A 19,017-nucleotide genomic window follows, 5' to 3' on the forward strand; every position below is an offset into this window, starting at 1 on the left:
GCCGCCGCCGTAACGTTTGCCCGTGTGTTTGTGTGTGCGCGCGCTCGCGTTAGCTCGTGAAACAGCGCTGTGCCTGTGCGTGCGTCAGTGTGTGTGCGTTATCCGCCTCCGGTAATTCGACTCCTTCAGTCTATTCAATAATATTGTTGTTGTCGCACACACGCCGCGGTACAGCAAAACAGTTTTTTATGATTATTATTTCGTTTCGATTGTTGTACCACCGATAGATCGTTTCGGTTCGCATTTATATTCTAGTGATATCATAATATTCCGCGTCGATATAGTATTAAATATAAATAATAATATTAATAGTGTAAATAAATTTTTTGCCGTAGTCGCGTGCGTGTCGTGTTAATTGTTTTTCGCCGATCCGTTGTGTTTTTGTTTTGTCGTGCGCCGTGAAACAATATGGTCTGCTACTCGGGGAAAGTTGTGAGATGACGACGACGCCGCCGCCGCCGTCGTTTCGTGTCGTTTCGAACGTGCCACAGCCGCAGCTCGCCGGTGTCCATTGAGAACGATCGTAAACGTGAACGGGTCGCGCCGCCACCGCCGCCGTCGTCGTCGATTAGATCGGTTCGTTCTTGTGCGCGCGAATGCGATGCTGCCGGACGCAACGGCGTTATTACCGACGACGATAATCGCCGGTTACCGACGCTGTTGTCACTCGCCGACGTCCGCCAAAGTCTAGAGGAGAGAAGTCTGCCGCGTTCACCTCCGTCCGACCGTTTTCCGCGGCCGCCATGTCTTGATACTACGGACGCGCCATGCCGTTCTCCGGGCACGAGGTACGTGGACGACCCTTGTTCGGTTGTCAACATCAGTTATCACTCTCGTAGGTTATCGCTCTACTGCTCTAGGCAGAGAAGCAGCTATATATTAGGCAGGTGGGTGTTGGGTTTGAGGATGTTTTCCTGTGTGGATCCTGCCCCTGCTGCCGGTTTCCGCGATGCCCGCCGAGAGAAAGGTCTTGAGAACCGCTCACGACGCGCGAAAACAATCGCATCGTAGTGGTGCGTTGCCCGCGTTGTGGCGGCTGCGGTGCCGATCTGTGAGATTAGCAGTGTTGTAAAAAATACTCTCGAAACGTATTTCTTATTGTACCTACTCTTACGATAGGCACTCATTAAAAATAGTATTGAAAATACCGCTCAAAAGTCTTGAATGTCCAATTAAAACTGTATAATATTATGAGCATACAGTCATGTGCCTACCTTTAAATGTAAAAAAAATAAACACGAAATGATAAGTAAATGGGTAGTAAACCAAAACAAAGTGCATACAACAAAAATTGTATTCAATGTTAAATAAAAAGTACCAAATAAAGTATAATATTTAAATACCTACTTATCTACAACACAAGATATTAGGTAGGTACACCCTATAACCTTTGACCGATGCTCAATTGTACAGCTTTTCGATTATAGTTACTAGCAGTGTCTTACTCATTTTGATGAGTCGGTTCCACCAACATCGGCATGGAAATACTTCTGCGTTAGATTTGATAGCCCAATTGTATGTAGTGTTGGTTCTACAAATGGGTACTGCTGTTTTAGTACAAGTAAACAAATCATTTCCTCAGTTTTATTTACTTCACCTTTAATCTGACATCAAACCCTAATTTTTAGGTACCTACTATCAAATTTTGCGTTCAGGAGAATCCATTTTAGTCCGTTATTTTTAATATTCGAGTGATACCTATCTATGATCTGTTAAACAATTTTAAGACAATAGTATTATCAGTGATATTATCCAAGGGCATTTTTTCAAACCTATTTCAATTTTAAAGCAAATTAGGTAGGTACCTCTATGTGCATTTTGTTTTAATTGTAATTTTTTTTTTGGAAAATTTAAAATCTTTGTAACATGCTTCAAAATAAAAATATCAAAACAAGTCTATAAGCGAGTCCTTGGATAATATTCTTACCCAAAACTTTGATAAATAATCAATTTAGTTTATATTAAAAATTGTAGTGTAAAATGGATTATTCTGATCGTAAAATATGCTTTGTCATGTGTTAGTAAGATTGAGACAATATTATATGTGTGTATTACGTTCTCTTAATGACTTAATCATTAAGATACACTTACTTTTTCTTGCCTTATCATGTCAAACTTTCGACACTACTAGTAAACCTCTGAGTAAACTTATAAATGTATTACCAGATATTTTTATGGTAATAAATTAAAAATATTAAATAAATTGGAACATTTATGTTGTTATAAAATATTCTGTAAAATTTAGTTAATTATATTTTGTTTATGTACCTAACTAATTGGTTTATAATGTTGCCAACTATTTTGACACATGTCTGAAATTCTTTAAATAAATGTAAATAGATACCCCACAGATACCTTGGTATAACCCGTCCAGTTCATCTTGGCCATCGGCTAACGTCACAGTTAACACAGTTGGTATTACTTTACATTATAAGATAGTAATCGTAACGGTCGCAGAAGGCCAAGATGAACTGGACGGGTTATGGGTACCTAGCAAAACATTTCATTCCTAATTAGTTAGAATTTTAATAAAAATAAAATAATAATAATAAAAAATATACCGGATATACCTATTAAGCCTATTTAATTCTGGAACGTAATAAAATGTTTAAAAATATTAAATCCTTATTATTCAAATTTGACTATTAGCTACCTACCTATTACTCATTTAACATTTTCATATAGACAATAAAGGTAGGTAGTTATATCCCGGTTATATATAACTATAATGTTAATATATTATATAGGTACCAATATAATATAGCAATTTTTACCATATCAAATTGAAGTCTTTTATAAGAGTAAAATTATTATCGCTGGCATATTGTGCATGTCGTAAATAAAATCTTTTTGAACGCCATATGTTGTGTCATTGATTATTATCGATACACTTAATTTTTTCTTTGACTGTCATCAAAAAATGTACATACCTACCTACATTTTAGATACTAAATAATTCCATTTTTCTTGTAAATTGTAAATGTACCTAGACACTGTAATAAAATTCAAAATATTTAAATCCTATTTTTTTAATATGGAATAGGTAGGTATATTGTCATATTGGTATATATTTAGTAGGTATTTGATGATTGCATACCTGAATTTAATTTTAAATTAATTGTAAGAAAATTGTAAATTGTATAGGATAGGATAGTTTTTTTTTTTACAATATAATTTCTAGTTTAATAATTATCTTAATTTTTGATCCTACCTAGTTAATCATAGCAATAATGCTTTTTTACTATTTGGAAATTAGAAGCCAAAACACAAACAGACATTTTTTCAATACATTTTAGAAATTCCTCTACTGCTACTGATTTATACATTAAAAAAACAGTTTGTAATGTTGCTGTTGAAATTTAGCTTATATATTAACATTATATTGAGTATATTTGACAGTATTTATCCTCATCATGACCATCATAATTTACCAGATCACCATTCACCACTTACAGAGACTCGGGGCTTTTGACCAAACCATGGTTAAGACAGACAACAGCCTGACCCAATGAGATCTCTCCCAGGTTTCCAACCCCACAACATATGGAAGTACTTTCAAAACTGTACTGTTTGTTTTGCTACACCCTGTAGTATCTTTTTTGATATATTTTTCTTTATTGATATAATTATTACAAAATTAAAACAGTTCCATTAAATACATAATTTATTTTGTACCTATTTAGTATTTATATACGTATATTATGTGTGTGTGTGTATATATATATAAACAAAATATACAGAAGCTCGACATAATATAGTAAAGTCCTATTAAAAAGTATTGTTTTTTAAATTTGATATTGCCTATAATTTTCATTGTTTCTTGTATTGCATGTAAACAAAGTTTTACTTGATGTTTTAATATAGGTATTTATGAATCAAACACTTAGGAACTCCTTTTAATGTGCATCCCGATATGCATAATGTTGTGGAGTTTCAATTCTTTCAAACATTTAAACCGTGGTCCATTAGAGAAGGAACTTACTAATTTTCTTATACCATCATTCACATTGCTCAACCAAGGAATATATGAAGCGATTTAAAACTAATGTTTAATGTTCGATACAGTGATTTTCTGTTTTTGTCTAAACACTTGCGCGGCATAGGATTTTTGACAGGTACTTTGCCAAACATACCAATTGATCTAATGAAGCGATAAGAATTCTGAAAACAGATTTGAATTTCTCGTCAAGTCTACTTGAAATAGTTTATTTCAATTTTGATTTTTTGATTTTAACATTTCCAAAAATTGAAATAAGACAATTTTTAAAAACTCTTTTTTTAATATTACGTTTTTAGGAATTTGGGGCACAATATCAAACGTTCAAGAAAGTTGATTTCAAGTAGACTTGACGACGAATTCAAATATGTTTTCAGAATTCTTATCGCTTGATTAGATAAATTGGTATGTTTGGCAAAAAACACGTCTACAATACTATGCTGTGTGTGTGTTAGACAAAGACTGAAAATGACCGGGTGGAATCTTCTTAATGTACACATGCAATGTTTAGTTACTCTATGCGCCAATACAACAAATTATCGGTATGCTCTTAAAACCATCAAGATAGATAAGAATTTTTAGACGTTTTTTTTTTCATTGCAGATATAGGGAGTACTCACTCCAGTTTGCTTATAATATCTATCTGGATGCTTAGGACTTTGATAATAAATAATCCATGAAACCAGTCTCTTGGTTAGGTAATACACTTGTTTTGAAAATATTGATGATTTAAAAATGATGTAAGTATAAGGTATTGTTAGGTATAGGTACAACATTTATAATATTTTAGTGATCATACTTATGCTATTCAGATTAAGTTAAATATAAAGAAAAGCTATTTGTAATGTAAAAATTGTTTAACTAAAGTTATACACCATTGTATTAACTAAGTTATTAAGATGTATCAATATTATAGGTACTTAATCTTGTTTGAAATTAATTACATAATATGCACAATCAACCATACAATTGTATGATAATATTCAGTTGATATTATTTTTATTTTTTTATTTTACTATTTTAATTTAACTATTTTAACCTAACCAGGAATGTCAAACTCGCGGCCCCCTGCTCGTTTTTTATAGACCCGTGTATAGCAATATCAATGAACAATTAATTGAAAAAAAAAATTATACAATTTTTTTTTTTGTATTACAACTACATTAGTGAGAGGTATACATTATGTTACTTTTCTGTCTTATCTTCTGATAAACTGTAATTAAATTTTTTACCTATATTATAGTATTGTAAATACCTAATGAATAAAATTGAAAATTTGTATATAGGTAATGTTTTTTTTTTTTCGATACATTTTTATGTGAGGCTCGCATAGTAGTCTATTCAATATATTTGGCCCAGTTGATAGTATTTAATACTTTGAGTTTTACATGCCTGCTTTAAACTTAATGAATTTTTTTTATTGAGGTTCCTATTCAATTTATTTAAACAGATATTTTTTAGGGTAGGTATATACTATATATATTTTATATATATATTAATAACACACCTATAGGTATATACATATATATAATATACTATATTATACCCTATGACAAATAAGTTTGGAAAAACTGTGTAGAATTGAAATGGTAAGACCGTTGTGAATGACCAGTAGTCGGCAGCACACCGACAACAGCCAACAAGACTGCACATGTAGGAATTGCAACGCATTTTTGTCGTGATTTTTTTTTTAAACTTATTTGGAATATCGTATAGACTATAGAGTATAGATGCCTATATATTATAATGTTTAAAGTATATTTTGAGATATTTTAGTCTTTAGATAAACTTATTTAGAATTACCTATTAACATTTAATATTACTTTACAAATTACTGATAACTATATTTGTTAATTAGCCTATCAGGTATAGGTTATGAGTATAGTATTTTAAGTCCATATATACTTAATTGTGATTTATATTTAATTTTCTCTTCTTTGTTGTTAAGTAATTTAGTATAGATACAATTAATTATGATTGTGTATACATAATTGTAGGTAAAGTAATTGTGATTTTAATCTAAATGTTGTCGGTAGGTGCCTACCCAATAATTTATTTTTTAAATATTAAGTCAGAATTTATTGTTAGATAAGTAAGTTATACTAGACTTAGGTCTAAGATAGAAGTTTCTAAAATTACTCATGTAAAATCCATATCGGAAATATTTAAAAAAAAATGTTTACAACTTATTTGATGATTGGCAGGTATACAGTAGAATTTTTTGGGGGTAGGAACATAAAACTAGAGAATAGAATTTAATGTCAAGAATGAGTGATACAATTGAGGAATTTAATAAGTAGATGAAACCTGTTTCAATATTAGAGTTAATATGATCGATGAATGTTTAATGACTGTCAATGAAAATTAGTAAAAATAAATGACAGTAACTATATTATGTGAAAAAATAGTGAACATTGTGAAATAATAAAATCTATTTCATAAGAATGTTGGGTCATCAAATTGACACAATTGGTGACAAGTTAATATAATTTATAAAAAATAATCATAATATTTACAGGTTTTTAATTTTTGAGTTAAATTTAAAAGTGATACTGACAATGCAATTGATTTTAAGCTTATTAGATTACTTCTACAATACCTACCCCAAAAAAAATCTTATTAGATTTATTGAAATTGTATATTATAAGGTAGGTAGATATATTCAAAAATGTATTGTATTGTATGACTGAGAACATGCTTACCCTGGTAATGAATGTATTTTTATTCAAGTTATTCCTTTTGTTTGTTGGTAGATTTAAAAATCTATATTTTTAAGGCTAAACAATAACTTAGTTATTGTTATAAGTTATACTTAACCATCAAGTGTTTTTATTTTTGTGTTTTGTGTATATTATAAAACTAAGTAACAAAGAACGAGTACTAAAGAATCTACTTTAATAGCTCATGATGCAGGAAGTAAAAGTGACATCTGTCATATTCCCGTTGTATTTTAATTTAAACATTATACCTACATGTTTTCTTGTAGGTGTCTGTTTAATAGCGTATCAAACAATATCCTTACTGCATTATTCAATTTTTGTGAAAAAAAAATATTTCGTGGTACCATATATTTTATGAATTGTAAACTTGTGGTATAGTTTAAAAAGTATTTTGAAAAAAGCAAATTATTTTTAAATTTTTAATCCCGTTTTTAATCATACTTAAAAAGTCTTGTTGAGTTGTGTAATTTATAATTCCAGGTGATAATCTAAGCATAATATAGTATAACATATCATAATATTATGAGTTATGATCCTATAATGAAAGCTTACTGATAATATTTAATTAATAATCTATTAGTACCTATATAATTGTTAGTCGATTAATATTTTTGTAGTAGAATAATTAGGTACCTATAATAGGTAAATCAAAGTACAACTATTATTTTGTAGGTATCTGGTATAATATACTATATTTTATATAGCTAATAAAATATCTTTAAAGTATAAACTATAGTATTATTAACAAGTAGGTAGGTAGTTTCACTAATTATAGGTATCTACAATGATGTACCTTCCTATTGTTTAAGAGGACGTCTCACACGCATGTGTTGTCGCTGTCTTTCACTTTTACACTCGCATAACGTAGTAAAATTACACTCTGGTTTCTTACTATTTAACATACCTAGTTTATTTATAGTTAATATTAGAGTAAATATTCTCATTGTTTAGAGGAAATATAAACAATGCTCAACAAATTCGATAATGATTGGTAAATTTACCCTAGTATTACCTATAAATAAATTGTAGGTAGTAAGAATTCGTTGTATATATTTGCTATTATACGCATGTGAAAGACCAGTAGCAAGTGACAACCAATACGTTTACAAACATACCCAATTTTACAGTATTACAATATTATATTTTGTATTATTGTAAATCACTGTAGGAATGAACCATAAATATATTAATTTTTTAGAATATTACTATTCCCGATAAAAAACTTATCAACTTTTAGGCCGGCGGGAGTTGGCCTGTAACGGTCCCATGGAAAAATATCATATAAATTATATACAGCGTGCCCGTTACAGTTTATACATTTCTATCGTAATAATTATTATGTTACGAAGCGAAATTAATTTAATTCAGGGCTTCAAAACGTTATAACGGAGAATAATGAAAAAAAAAATAAACGAAAAACAAAAAAAATCGAATATCATAAAATAATATATAAATATATCATTAATCATAATTAATGATTAAAAATAAACAATAAACGTATAATATATAATATAAAAAAATTGCAAATAACATTAATCGAAATAACAATTTTGTGCTTTTTTTTACGTCGAACATTAACATTTATGAATCTTATAACTGAAAAATCCCAAGTTGACAAACCTATGTTAACAGTAATTTATATTTTTGAAAAACTATCTCTGCTTGATTTATAAATATTGAATCTAATAGAATATTAGCTTATTTCTGTAATTCAAATTTCAATAAGATACAGAACTGCGTTTGGTGTATAACTACTAAATATTTATATAACATTATTATGCCATTCAAGTTTTATGTTTGCTACAAATATTTTTTAATCTATTATTTCATCTTTCATTCATGCCATAATACTTAAGCAATATTTGACACCTAAACTAACACTAACTAGCCGGTTATAAAGCTACTTACTATAAAAAACTTTGAATGATTGAAAATAACCTATCCTGGAAAACAAATTCTACTGCCTAATTGAATAGTTCTTACATCACAGTGTGGCTAATTACCTATCTATATCGCAAATAACAATATAATTTATTAAAGAAAAAAATTAATCAGAAAAAAAAACAATGTTTAAAAATATAATAGCTATAAACGGAAGAAATTAAATAACGTTTGAAAGTACAATAACAATAAACATTAAAATTTCATAACGTTTAAATATCTAAAAACGTAAAACATATAACGTATGACAAAAGTTATGAAAAGTATATGAATAAAAAAAATTTAAGAAATATACTCGTCAGGAAAAACCAAAAAATTATTTAAAAAACTAAAAATAAACTATATTACTTAAAAGCTGTTGAAAGCAAACCATTTTTAAGGGGTCGTATTTAGTCAATATTTTATATCCATTGTGATTTATGTGTGACTGTGTGTGTAGTGACTAATCATTAGTGTGATTGAGTTCACCGAACGCTTTATGTAATTAAAGATAAGCTACAGCTAAGATTCTTGATAATCATTAACGTACATACGCGCAGTCACAAGTCAAGAAATTTTTCGATCTAAAAAGTTTCAAAATAAAAGTCCCAAAAAGCTGAAAAAAAATGTAACCTATACCAAAAGCCCGATCATCATTTTGAAAACATATTTGAATTATTAATTATTATATAATATAATTATATTCCTTATTCTATTTTCTACGTTATGTAGGAAATAGATTTTCGATTTTTGTATTGTTTAATTAGTAGAGTACCAAATTAATTTTTTTTGTGACTGTCAACACCGTTTAGGGCAGTAAAACTACTTCAATTTTCTTCAACAGAATCTTGTTTGATGGAAAAGTGAATCTAGTTGTTTTCGGGAGGTCAAAATTTTATAAATTTCACTGAATATTTATATTTTCATTTTCTATACATCATAACTTGGAAAATATTTAGACTCGTTTTGAACTGTTAACGGACATTTTCAGAACTTATGTTTTCGGAAAATATTGAAATCAAAAATTTTTTCAAATTATTTGAAGTCACATCAAAACATTTTTGTAAAATGTATTTTCTTATCGTTAGTATTTTTTCGAATGACAGCATACATTATTAGTTTCATATTTTGAAGCAGAATATTTTTCTGAGAATTTTAGTATAAAAAGCGTGAAGATAATAAGTTATAAGTGAAGTTTGGAAAGTGATGTTGAGCGGACAGGGGTACCCGAAAAATGTTAACTACTCTTCTCATCTATATGAGCTATATAAGCTTAAATACTTATAAATTATAAGTTATAAGTTTATAAATAATTAATTACTCGTTCCAAATCCCGTTTTTAATATGTTAAGATTCTCAAAGAAATATTGATAAAATATATACATAAATCACTTTATTTAAAAAAAAAATTTAATGATAGATTTAAGTAGGAAAATAATATATTATAGTATATTACTAAAATGTAAATTCTATTTTAAAAGAATTACCCTGTATTATAATAAGTTTACTGTAAAATGTTTATTTTAGTTCTAATGTTATTTACCTATTTTTGTTTTAGGAATAGACTGCTTATATGGTCATCTATCAACATATGTCTTCCATATTCCCATGTACTGGAAAATCCAGACGTCGTACAATGCAGACCTCCCACCGTCTGTGGGTAACACTTTTATATTTGGCATGTCTAAGTGTAAACTACGGTCATTCCAATATTATAAAAATATTCAAAGACGATGATTCGACACCTATGTTCAACAACCTTGTCATTGACAAGAATACCGGGCGCTTATTTGTGGGTGCCATCAATCATCTATATCAACTTACACCTGATCTCAATGTAACTAATCAAGTGGTTACTGGCCCCATTGAGGATTCTTTTGAATGTGGGGCCAATATGTGTCCTAACTCCACTATTAAAAACTTAACTGATAATGTAAATAAAGTACTTGTTATCGATTATACTACATCCAGGATAATCACTTGTGGTTCAATTTCACAAGGCATGTGTACAGTTCGAAATTTAAATAACATATCTGATACAGTACAATTAGTTAAAGAAGCAGTGGTTGCGAACAATATGGAAGCATCTACTATTGCTTTTATTGCACCAGGACCTCCAAATCCACCTATGACGCAAGTAATGTATATTGGAGTTACATTTACCGGCAACTCTCCTTATCGTTCTGATGTCCCAGCTATATCTTCTAGAAGTTTAGACAGTCAAAATATGTTAAACATTGCTCATGTTGGAGTCATTTCTGGTACTCGAGTATATGTAAATACTTTGAACCGTGAACGATATCTCATTAATTATGTTTATGGTTTTAGTTCTGAAACTTTCAGTTACTTTTTAACAACACAAATGCGTAGTGTAACATCACCTTCTCAATACATATCTAAAATGGTAAGATTGTGTCATGAAGATAAAAGTTATTATTCGTATACAGAAATTCCGCTGGAGTGCACTAGTAAAGAACAGTCATATAATTTAGTACAAGCTGGGTATGTGGGTAAAATTGGCTCAGACTTAGCTACAGATCTTGGTATTACACCTCAAGATGACGTTTTATTCGCTGTATTCTCAAGCAGTAATCAAAGCGAAAGCGAGTTGAAAAACAAACCGAATGACCAAAGTGCACTATGTGTTTATTCACTAAAAGCAATACGAAGAAAATTTTTACAAAACATTAATGCATGTTTTAGTGGCAAAGGAAATCGAGGATTGGACTTCATATCACCAAGTCATGCATGCGTTGGAACCAAACTTCAGACAATTACTGAAGATTTTTGTGGTATGGATGTGAACACTCCTTTAGGGGGCGATTCGCCTATGACCGCTATTCCAGTATTGACGTTCAATACTCGTCTCACCGCAGTAACTGCAACTTCTACTGGTGACTTTACGGTTGTATTTGTTGGGACGAACAATGGGCATGTCAAAAAAATAGTCGTTGAAAGTTCTGTAAAAGCTATTGAATATGGAGATATAGTTATTCAAGAAAACTCTCCCATCAATCAAGATCTAATAGTTGATCCCCAACAAATGCATTTATATGCAATGACTAGAAACAGAGTTTCTATGATTAAAGTTCAAGAATGTCATATGTATTCATCATGTTTAGATTGTTTGGCTGCGAAAGACCCCTATTGTGGGTGGTGTTCATTAGAGAATAAATGTAGTTTACGCTCAAATTGTGAAGATGCAGCAAATGATCCATTATATTGGATACCATACAAAAGTGGTAAGTGTACTACAATAGCTTCTGTTACACCAAGTCAACTTCAAAAGACCACAGCTCGAACATTAGAACTAGTCATTGATAATTTGCCATTGCTTGAAGGACCATTTTACTGTGCATTTTCAGTGTTTGATAAAGTGTTGATCACAAACGCTATTAGAAAATCATTTGGCGTCAACTGTACAACACCTCGAACTGATTTACTACCATTTATACCGGCCAACCAACATCATTTTACTACAAAATTGTCGGTCAAAACAGCCAAGGGACCAAACTTTGTAGCCACTAATTTTACATTCTTTGATTGCAGTACTTACACATCATGTACTCAATGTGTAAATTCTTCATTTCCATGTGATTGGTGTGCTGAAGCTCATAGATGTACACATGACACGGCAGAAAATTGTAGAAATGATATTTTAGTTACTGGTGTAAATCGTGTTGGTCCAAGTTTCCGAAGTGGACCATCATTTTGTCCAACAATTAATGGATCTGATACGGGAAGTACAGAAATTTTGGTACCTTCTGGTATTAAAAAACCGATCAGAGTGAAGGTACACATAATTGGCCAATTTATTGCTCAAACACGTTTTGTATGCCAATTTAATATAGAGGGTCGTGTTTCGAGTGTAAATGCGGCATTAGTAGCAGACACCATATACTGTGAAACAATGGAGTTTAGTTATAATTCACACTTTTCTAATATCACCGCGACTTTTGCTGTGATTTGGGGTGGATCAAAACCATTGGATAATCCACATGACATCCATGTTGTTATCTATAGATGTAGTGATATGGCTGACGACTGTGGTATGTGTTTGGCATTGCCTGAAAAATATAAATGTGGATGGTGTCAAGCCACTAATAGTTGTGAAGTTATAGATCAGTGCGACCGGGCAGTTGTTACGTGGCTCAATCGAAACAAAACTTGTCCGAATCTTCAAATTACATCATTTTGGCCACTTGCTGGACCATGGGAAGGACACACAAATATTACAATTATTGGAAAAAATTTAGGGAAAAGTTTTAATGACATATATAGCGGTGTCACTGTAGCTGGACTACGGTGTGCTCCGTACTCGCATCTGTATGAAACTACTAGAAAAATAGTGTGCAGAGTTGATGGTCCCGGCAGTGAAGACATAAGAGAAGGTCCTATTGTGGTTCAAGTGGAAGGATTCAGAGGTGAATCCAAAACAAATTATCATTTTGTGGATCCCATCATAACTAGTTTATATCCTGGTTATGGTCCGAAATCTGGCGGAACAACCCTTAAAATAGTAGGAAAGTTCATGAATGCTGGAAGTAATATTCAAGTGTTCTTCGAAGATACTTTACCATGTATTGTTGTCAACAGTACATTCTCTGAAACTACTTGCATTACTAGTGCTTCTGATGCTCAAAAGGTTGGAAAAATAAAAATGTTATTCGATAAGTCTGAAAGAAATTTTGATCGACAAACTTATGAATATACTGATGATCCTAGTGTCGAATCTGTTGAATCAGGTTCTCCGAGCCAAGTAAAAGTTCCTAAAGGCATTGTATCTGGTGGTATAAAAGTTTCAGTTAATGGTAAAAATTTTGCATTTGTTCAAACTCCCCGCTTGTATGTTTATTATATGAATAATACATATTTCGGGGATTGTTTTGTACTGAGCAATTCTAATTTAATATGTGAGTCCCCTAAAGTTACACCACTTCAACGAATCCAAGCTAATTCGTCTAACCCACCAATAGAATTGGATTATGGATTTGAAATGGACAATGTAACAAATGTTCAAAATATATCATCGAAAACTGGATTTTCCAAATTCTTACTTTACCCAGATCCAAATTACACACAATTTGAGGATGTCCAAGGGGAAAACATAAAATATTATAAAAGTGATTATTTAACTATAAATGGCCATTACTTGGATCGAGCTTGCCAGGAAACTGACGTTACAGTGCAAATTGGGACAAGTTACTGTAACGTGACTTCGTTGTCTCGTAATCAACTCACATGTAAGCCACCACCCATTCAACCATTAGCAGTATCTGATGATTTTCGGTTGACCAGCTCTCAAGAACTTCCAGACGTAATTGTGACAGTAGGTTCAAGTCTGAAGTTTAACATAGGAAAACTGAGCTATGCCCAATCTGAAGTTAATAGTCCTTTGACTAATCCTGCCCTATTTGGAGGTATCATTGGTATGGCTATAATTGTTATTATTTTCATCGCCTTTTTGATCGCATATCGCCGCAAATCGACTGAAAGTAGTCGCGTCTTAAAAAATATGCAAGAACAGATGGACATATTAGAACTACGTGTAGCGGCAGAATGCAAAGAGGCATTTGCTGAACTTCAAACAGAAATAACAGATATCGCTGGTGATCTTACTTCTGGCGGTATTCCGTTTTTGGATTATCGTACATATTCAATGAAAATTTTGTTCCCGAATATGGAAGACCATGGAGTGCTCCAACGAGAAAAACCAGAATTAATTCGGAAAGAAAAGGGCATCCGCTTGTTTGGCCAATTAATATTAAACAAGACATTTTTGTTATTGTTTATAAGAACTTTAGAGAGTAATCGCTATTTTTCAATGAGAGATAGAGTGAATGTAGCTTCTTTAATTATGGTGTCTTTGCAAAGCAAAATGGAATATTGTACTGATATACTGAAGACTTTACTTGCAGAACTTATTGAAAAATGCATGGAAGGTAACAGCCATCCAAAGTTGCTTTTGAGGCGTACAGAAAGTGTTGCTGAAAAAATGCTATCATCGTGGTTTACGTTTCTATTGTATAAATTTTTAAGGGAATGTGCAGGAGAACCTTTGTATTTATTGTTTAGAGCAATGAAACAACAAGTTGATAAAGGACCAGTTGATGCAATTACTTCTGAAGCAAGGTATTCGTTGAGTGAAGAAAAACTAATAAGACAATCAATAGATTTTGTTCCAATGACCGTATATGTTTCGATTTCCCAACAGACTGCTTTCGTTACTGGACTCGATCCAAACACTGAAAATATACCGGTTAAAGTTTTAGACTGTGATACAATTTCACAAGTAAAGGAAAAAGCATTGGATACTATTTATCGAGCGATGCCTTGTAGTCAACGACCCCGGACGTGTGAACTCGACGTTGAATGGAGAACCGGCACTCAGGGTCGGTTAATTCTATACGATGAAGATTCAACAACAAAAATGGAAGGAGAATGGAAGAAACGAAACACTTTACATCATTATATGGTTCCAGATGGTGCATACCTAAACTTGGTTTCTGTTAAACAAATGTCAACTTACAACTTATCAATACTATCGGACCGTATGGACAAACACAAATATGAAACTTTAAATTTAACGAAATTCAACTATGATAGCCCCCCGTATAGCAGGGCTACATCGCCGCTGAACAATGATCAGGATGGAGGTCTTAAATGTTGGCATTTGGTCAAACACCACGATAACGATGCACAAAAAGAAGGGGAACGTGGTAATAAAATGGTATCAGAAATATATCTTACGCGTTTACTAGCTACCAAAGGTACTCTACAAAAGTTTGTAGACGATTTATTTGAAACGATTTTCAGCACTGCGCATAGAGGAAGTGCTCTGCCTTTGGCTATCAAATACATGTTTGATTTTCTTGATGATCAAGCACTTCAGCATGGTATCTCTGATCACGAAGTCGTACATACGTGGAAAAGCAACAGTCTTCCTTTGCGTTTTTGGGTGAATCTGATCAAAAATCCCAACTTTGTTTTTGATATACACAAGTCCAACATAGTTGACTCGTGTCTGTCGGTTGTTGCTCAAACATTCATGGACTCGTGTTCGACTTCAGACCACCGACTCGGCAAAGATTCACCAAGCTCAAAATTACTTTACGCCAAGGACATTCCGGTGTACAAGGACTGGGTAGATCGTTACTATTCAGACATTAAAATCATGCCAGCAATATCGGACCAGGACATGAACGCCATGCTTGCCGAAGAATCAAGAATACACATGACAGAATTTAATACAAACGCTGCTTTGTATGAACTCTATATGTACGCTGCCAAGTACAATGAACAGCTAATGGTAACACTCGAAGAAGACGAATTTTCTCAAAAACAACGACTGGCATATAAACTAGAACAAGTGCACAATTTCATGATGGTAGAGAAATAATTAGGGGCCATTAATCAAAAGACGGTTAAGATAATTGCTCAATACCGAGTATGAGTGGTTCAATGGGGTTCGCTAATTTTTTAGCGATTTTATACATTGTGGTATGTAGAATGTAAGATGTTTTTTAAATATACAAAAAAAAAATTAAATTAATAAATAATATACTTACCTATAAGTTTTTAAACAAAATTTATAAATGGTAGAAATAAGACGATTTATATAGATAAGATAACCATAATATAAATACGCATAAAAATATAGTAATAAATTAACATATCTATTGCCTAGTTCTTGCCAATGAGATGTTACCAATACTACTTACTCCAAAAATAAAACGTTAAAACCTAAATTTTCGGTTGCTTTTCAACAATCTTAAATATAAGCAATTTTTTTTTTTCATATATCCGTCCAAATTTTCTACCATTCTTTGCCCTTGATATGTACTTTTAATTCAAATATATTTCAACCTATTCTATAAGACTGAGTTAATTTTAATTTAATTTTTTTTTTTGTATTCATGATTTATAGTTTTTCATTTGATCACTGCTTTTGGCACCGCTCTAGTTAATGCACATAAATAAATAAATTACCGAATAACAGAATAATATTATATTATATTGCTCCAAAATAGTGTGTTTTTTTTATATACATATATATTATATATATTTATACCATTCCAAAAATATAACAAATTTTATGATTCCAATTTTGTATTCAGTATTACCTCATATTTGATAAAAAAAAAATAATAATATTATTTTAGATTATAATTGTAAGTACCCAATAAATAAATATTTTGTACTTCTGTATATTTTCTCAATAATTATTATATTATATTATTATTTTATTTTAGTGGTAACAAATTTTTATTTGCACATTAAATTGAAAATTAATGTTCATCTTATTCCCATTTGAAATATGTATTTGTGGTATGTGTTGTGTACATTTTTGTTGATTTTGTTATTCATTTTTTATTGTAATTTTGTATTATATTACCTAGTCTTCAGTTTGATTTTATGCTTTGTTTTTTTTTTTTTTCAAATTTTAATTTATTAATTTTATAGCTTTTATCTGGAAAAAAATGCGTACTTTTTATAAACATTTAGAATAAAATTGTATTCACGTAATACATACGTGACGGTTATCTACAGAGTCAACATACATTTTTTATTTATACATAGTTCTATTGGTTGTAAAAATAAACTCACTCTAAAGAATAGATTATCTAAAGTGCAGTGGTTAGACCGTGCTAATATTGATTTGTTAGTGGGCGCCTTTCGAGAAAATGACTGTAATTTATTTTAAATGTATACAATGTTATGAACATTTAAAAGTGAATTTTAGATTTTTTTCTGTAAAAATAACCGTCTTTTTATGTATTAAATTTAAATAATCAAAATGTGGTGGTTGTATTTTTATTATAATCGTGTTTACTTGTTATTTTGGTCGTTAGATTTACCATGTAGGTGTATTATAAAAAAGATGTTTAAAACTCCGGTTGACCACGGTGAATCGACGACAAATTTGTAAATTCCTCTACCGGTAATCGATAACTACAAATAACTTAAAAACAATTACATGTCTTCGTTAAAGATTTCTGGGTAACATTTGCCGCACGATTAACGAACAGACGTCTTTAAACGATTGTAATTACTAATTATTAAAAAATAAATCCGGCTACCAATATTTATCGTCAAACCGTTATAGTTATTATAATGACTATGCAACCACCCCATCATATATCTATACATATTATATTTACGGCATTTGATTTATTGTGCCCTTTAAATTTAATTTAGGTTCCTATAGCGTAAGAGTATTATAATATATTGTTAAATAATTACCCTTTTGTCCTGTCCAAATATAATAATAATAATATGTAAATAATAAGCAATTATTATATATAATAATTAACATATAATACAATATTATGTATGTATATATATTATTTTGTATGTAAACACATATATATATACAATATGTATGTATAATATACAAATATGCGTATAAGTATATTAATTAAAACAATAATTTATATTATGTATATATCATATTATTTGTACTGCGTGTTTTTGTGTACTGTTTGTGATTGTGTGTAAATAAATTATTATAATTGCACACGTAATGATTTTTTTTTTATTTATATTTATATAATATAAAATGCAATTGTGAATGTGATGAAACGGAAACGGAACCGCCGCGACGATAATATAATAATATAATATACACACATAAAATAATAATATACTATACATAATAATGTGTATCAACTATCAATAGTAATAAACTATATATATATTATTAATTATAACCATTTGTACGTGCGATATTGAATATTATGAATATTAAAAAAATGTGAGTGATAAAAAATTGAATTATTGTTTATGGTGAATTTGTTGTAAGACTTTGAGAGAAAAAAATGAATAAACGACAGAAAAAAATTTAAAAACAAAATTTAACCGGTGTTTAATTTATTATTATTAGAGTAACCGCTTGTTCCGTCCAACATCAGTCTTTCAATCCCTTGTTCATCATACAGTCTGTATATGAAAGATTAAGGGTAATTTGTTCAGTAATCGCTGGACATTTTGCTCCCACAATTAATTTAAAAATGTTAAGTTTGTCTGATTTTTAATTTTCTTTAAAACGCTTACTTCACAATTAAATTTTATACTAAAGTACCTATTTATTATTACATTAAAGAGTTGTTTTAAAAATAAATATTAGTGTTTGTGTTACCTCAATACAAGGTGCTTCTCATTAAAAAAAAATAGATAATCGTGATCTAAATGTTGTTTAAAAAATAATTTATATCGAAAATTTTTTTGTAACATTTTCAGTTTCAGAGATATCGACTTAGTACACAGAGAAAGTTATTTGAAATTTCTATTAGTACACTATATAAGAGAGTTCATTTGAGACACACCAGTGACTCACAGTACACACGATTATAGTTATTTGAAAATAGGTCTGGTGACCAA

The 19,017-nt window shown here is 30.6% G+C and overlaps 1 protein-coding gene across 1 annotated transcript; it reads left to right on the forward strand.

The window, feature by feature from the left end:
* Positions 1-34: 34 nt before the first annotated feature.
* On the forward strand, positions 35-18,653 carry LOC132951451 (plexin-A2). Its single transcript, XM_061023273.1, has 2 exons — positions 35-788; positions 10,196-18,653. The coding sequence occupies exon 2, from the start codon at positions 10,211-10,213 to the stop codon at positions 16,034-16,036; it is 5,826 nt and encodes a 1,941-aa protein (XP_060879256.1). The 5' UTR covers positions 35-788; positions 10,196-10,210; the 3' UTR covers positions 16,037-18,653.
* Positions 18,654-19,017: the final 364 nt, after the last annotated feature.

This window comes from Metopolophium dirhodum, chromosome 8 (genome assembly GCF_019925205.1).
Source record: "Metopolophium dirhodum isolate CAU chromosome 8, ASM1992520v1, whole genome shotgun sequence".
In the NCBI taxonomy this organism is placed as follows: domain Eukaryota; kingdom Metazoa; phylum Arthropoda; class Insecta; order Hemiptera; family Aphididae; genus Metopolophium; species Metopolophium dirhodum.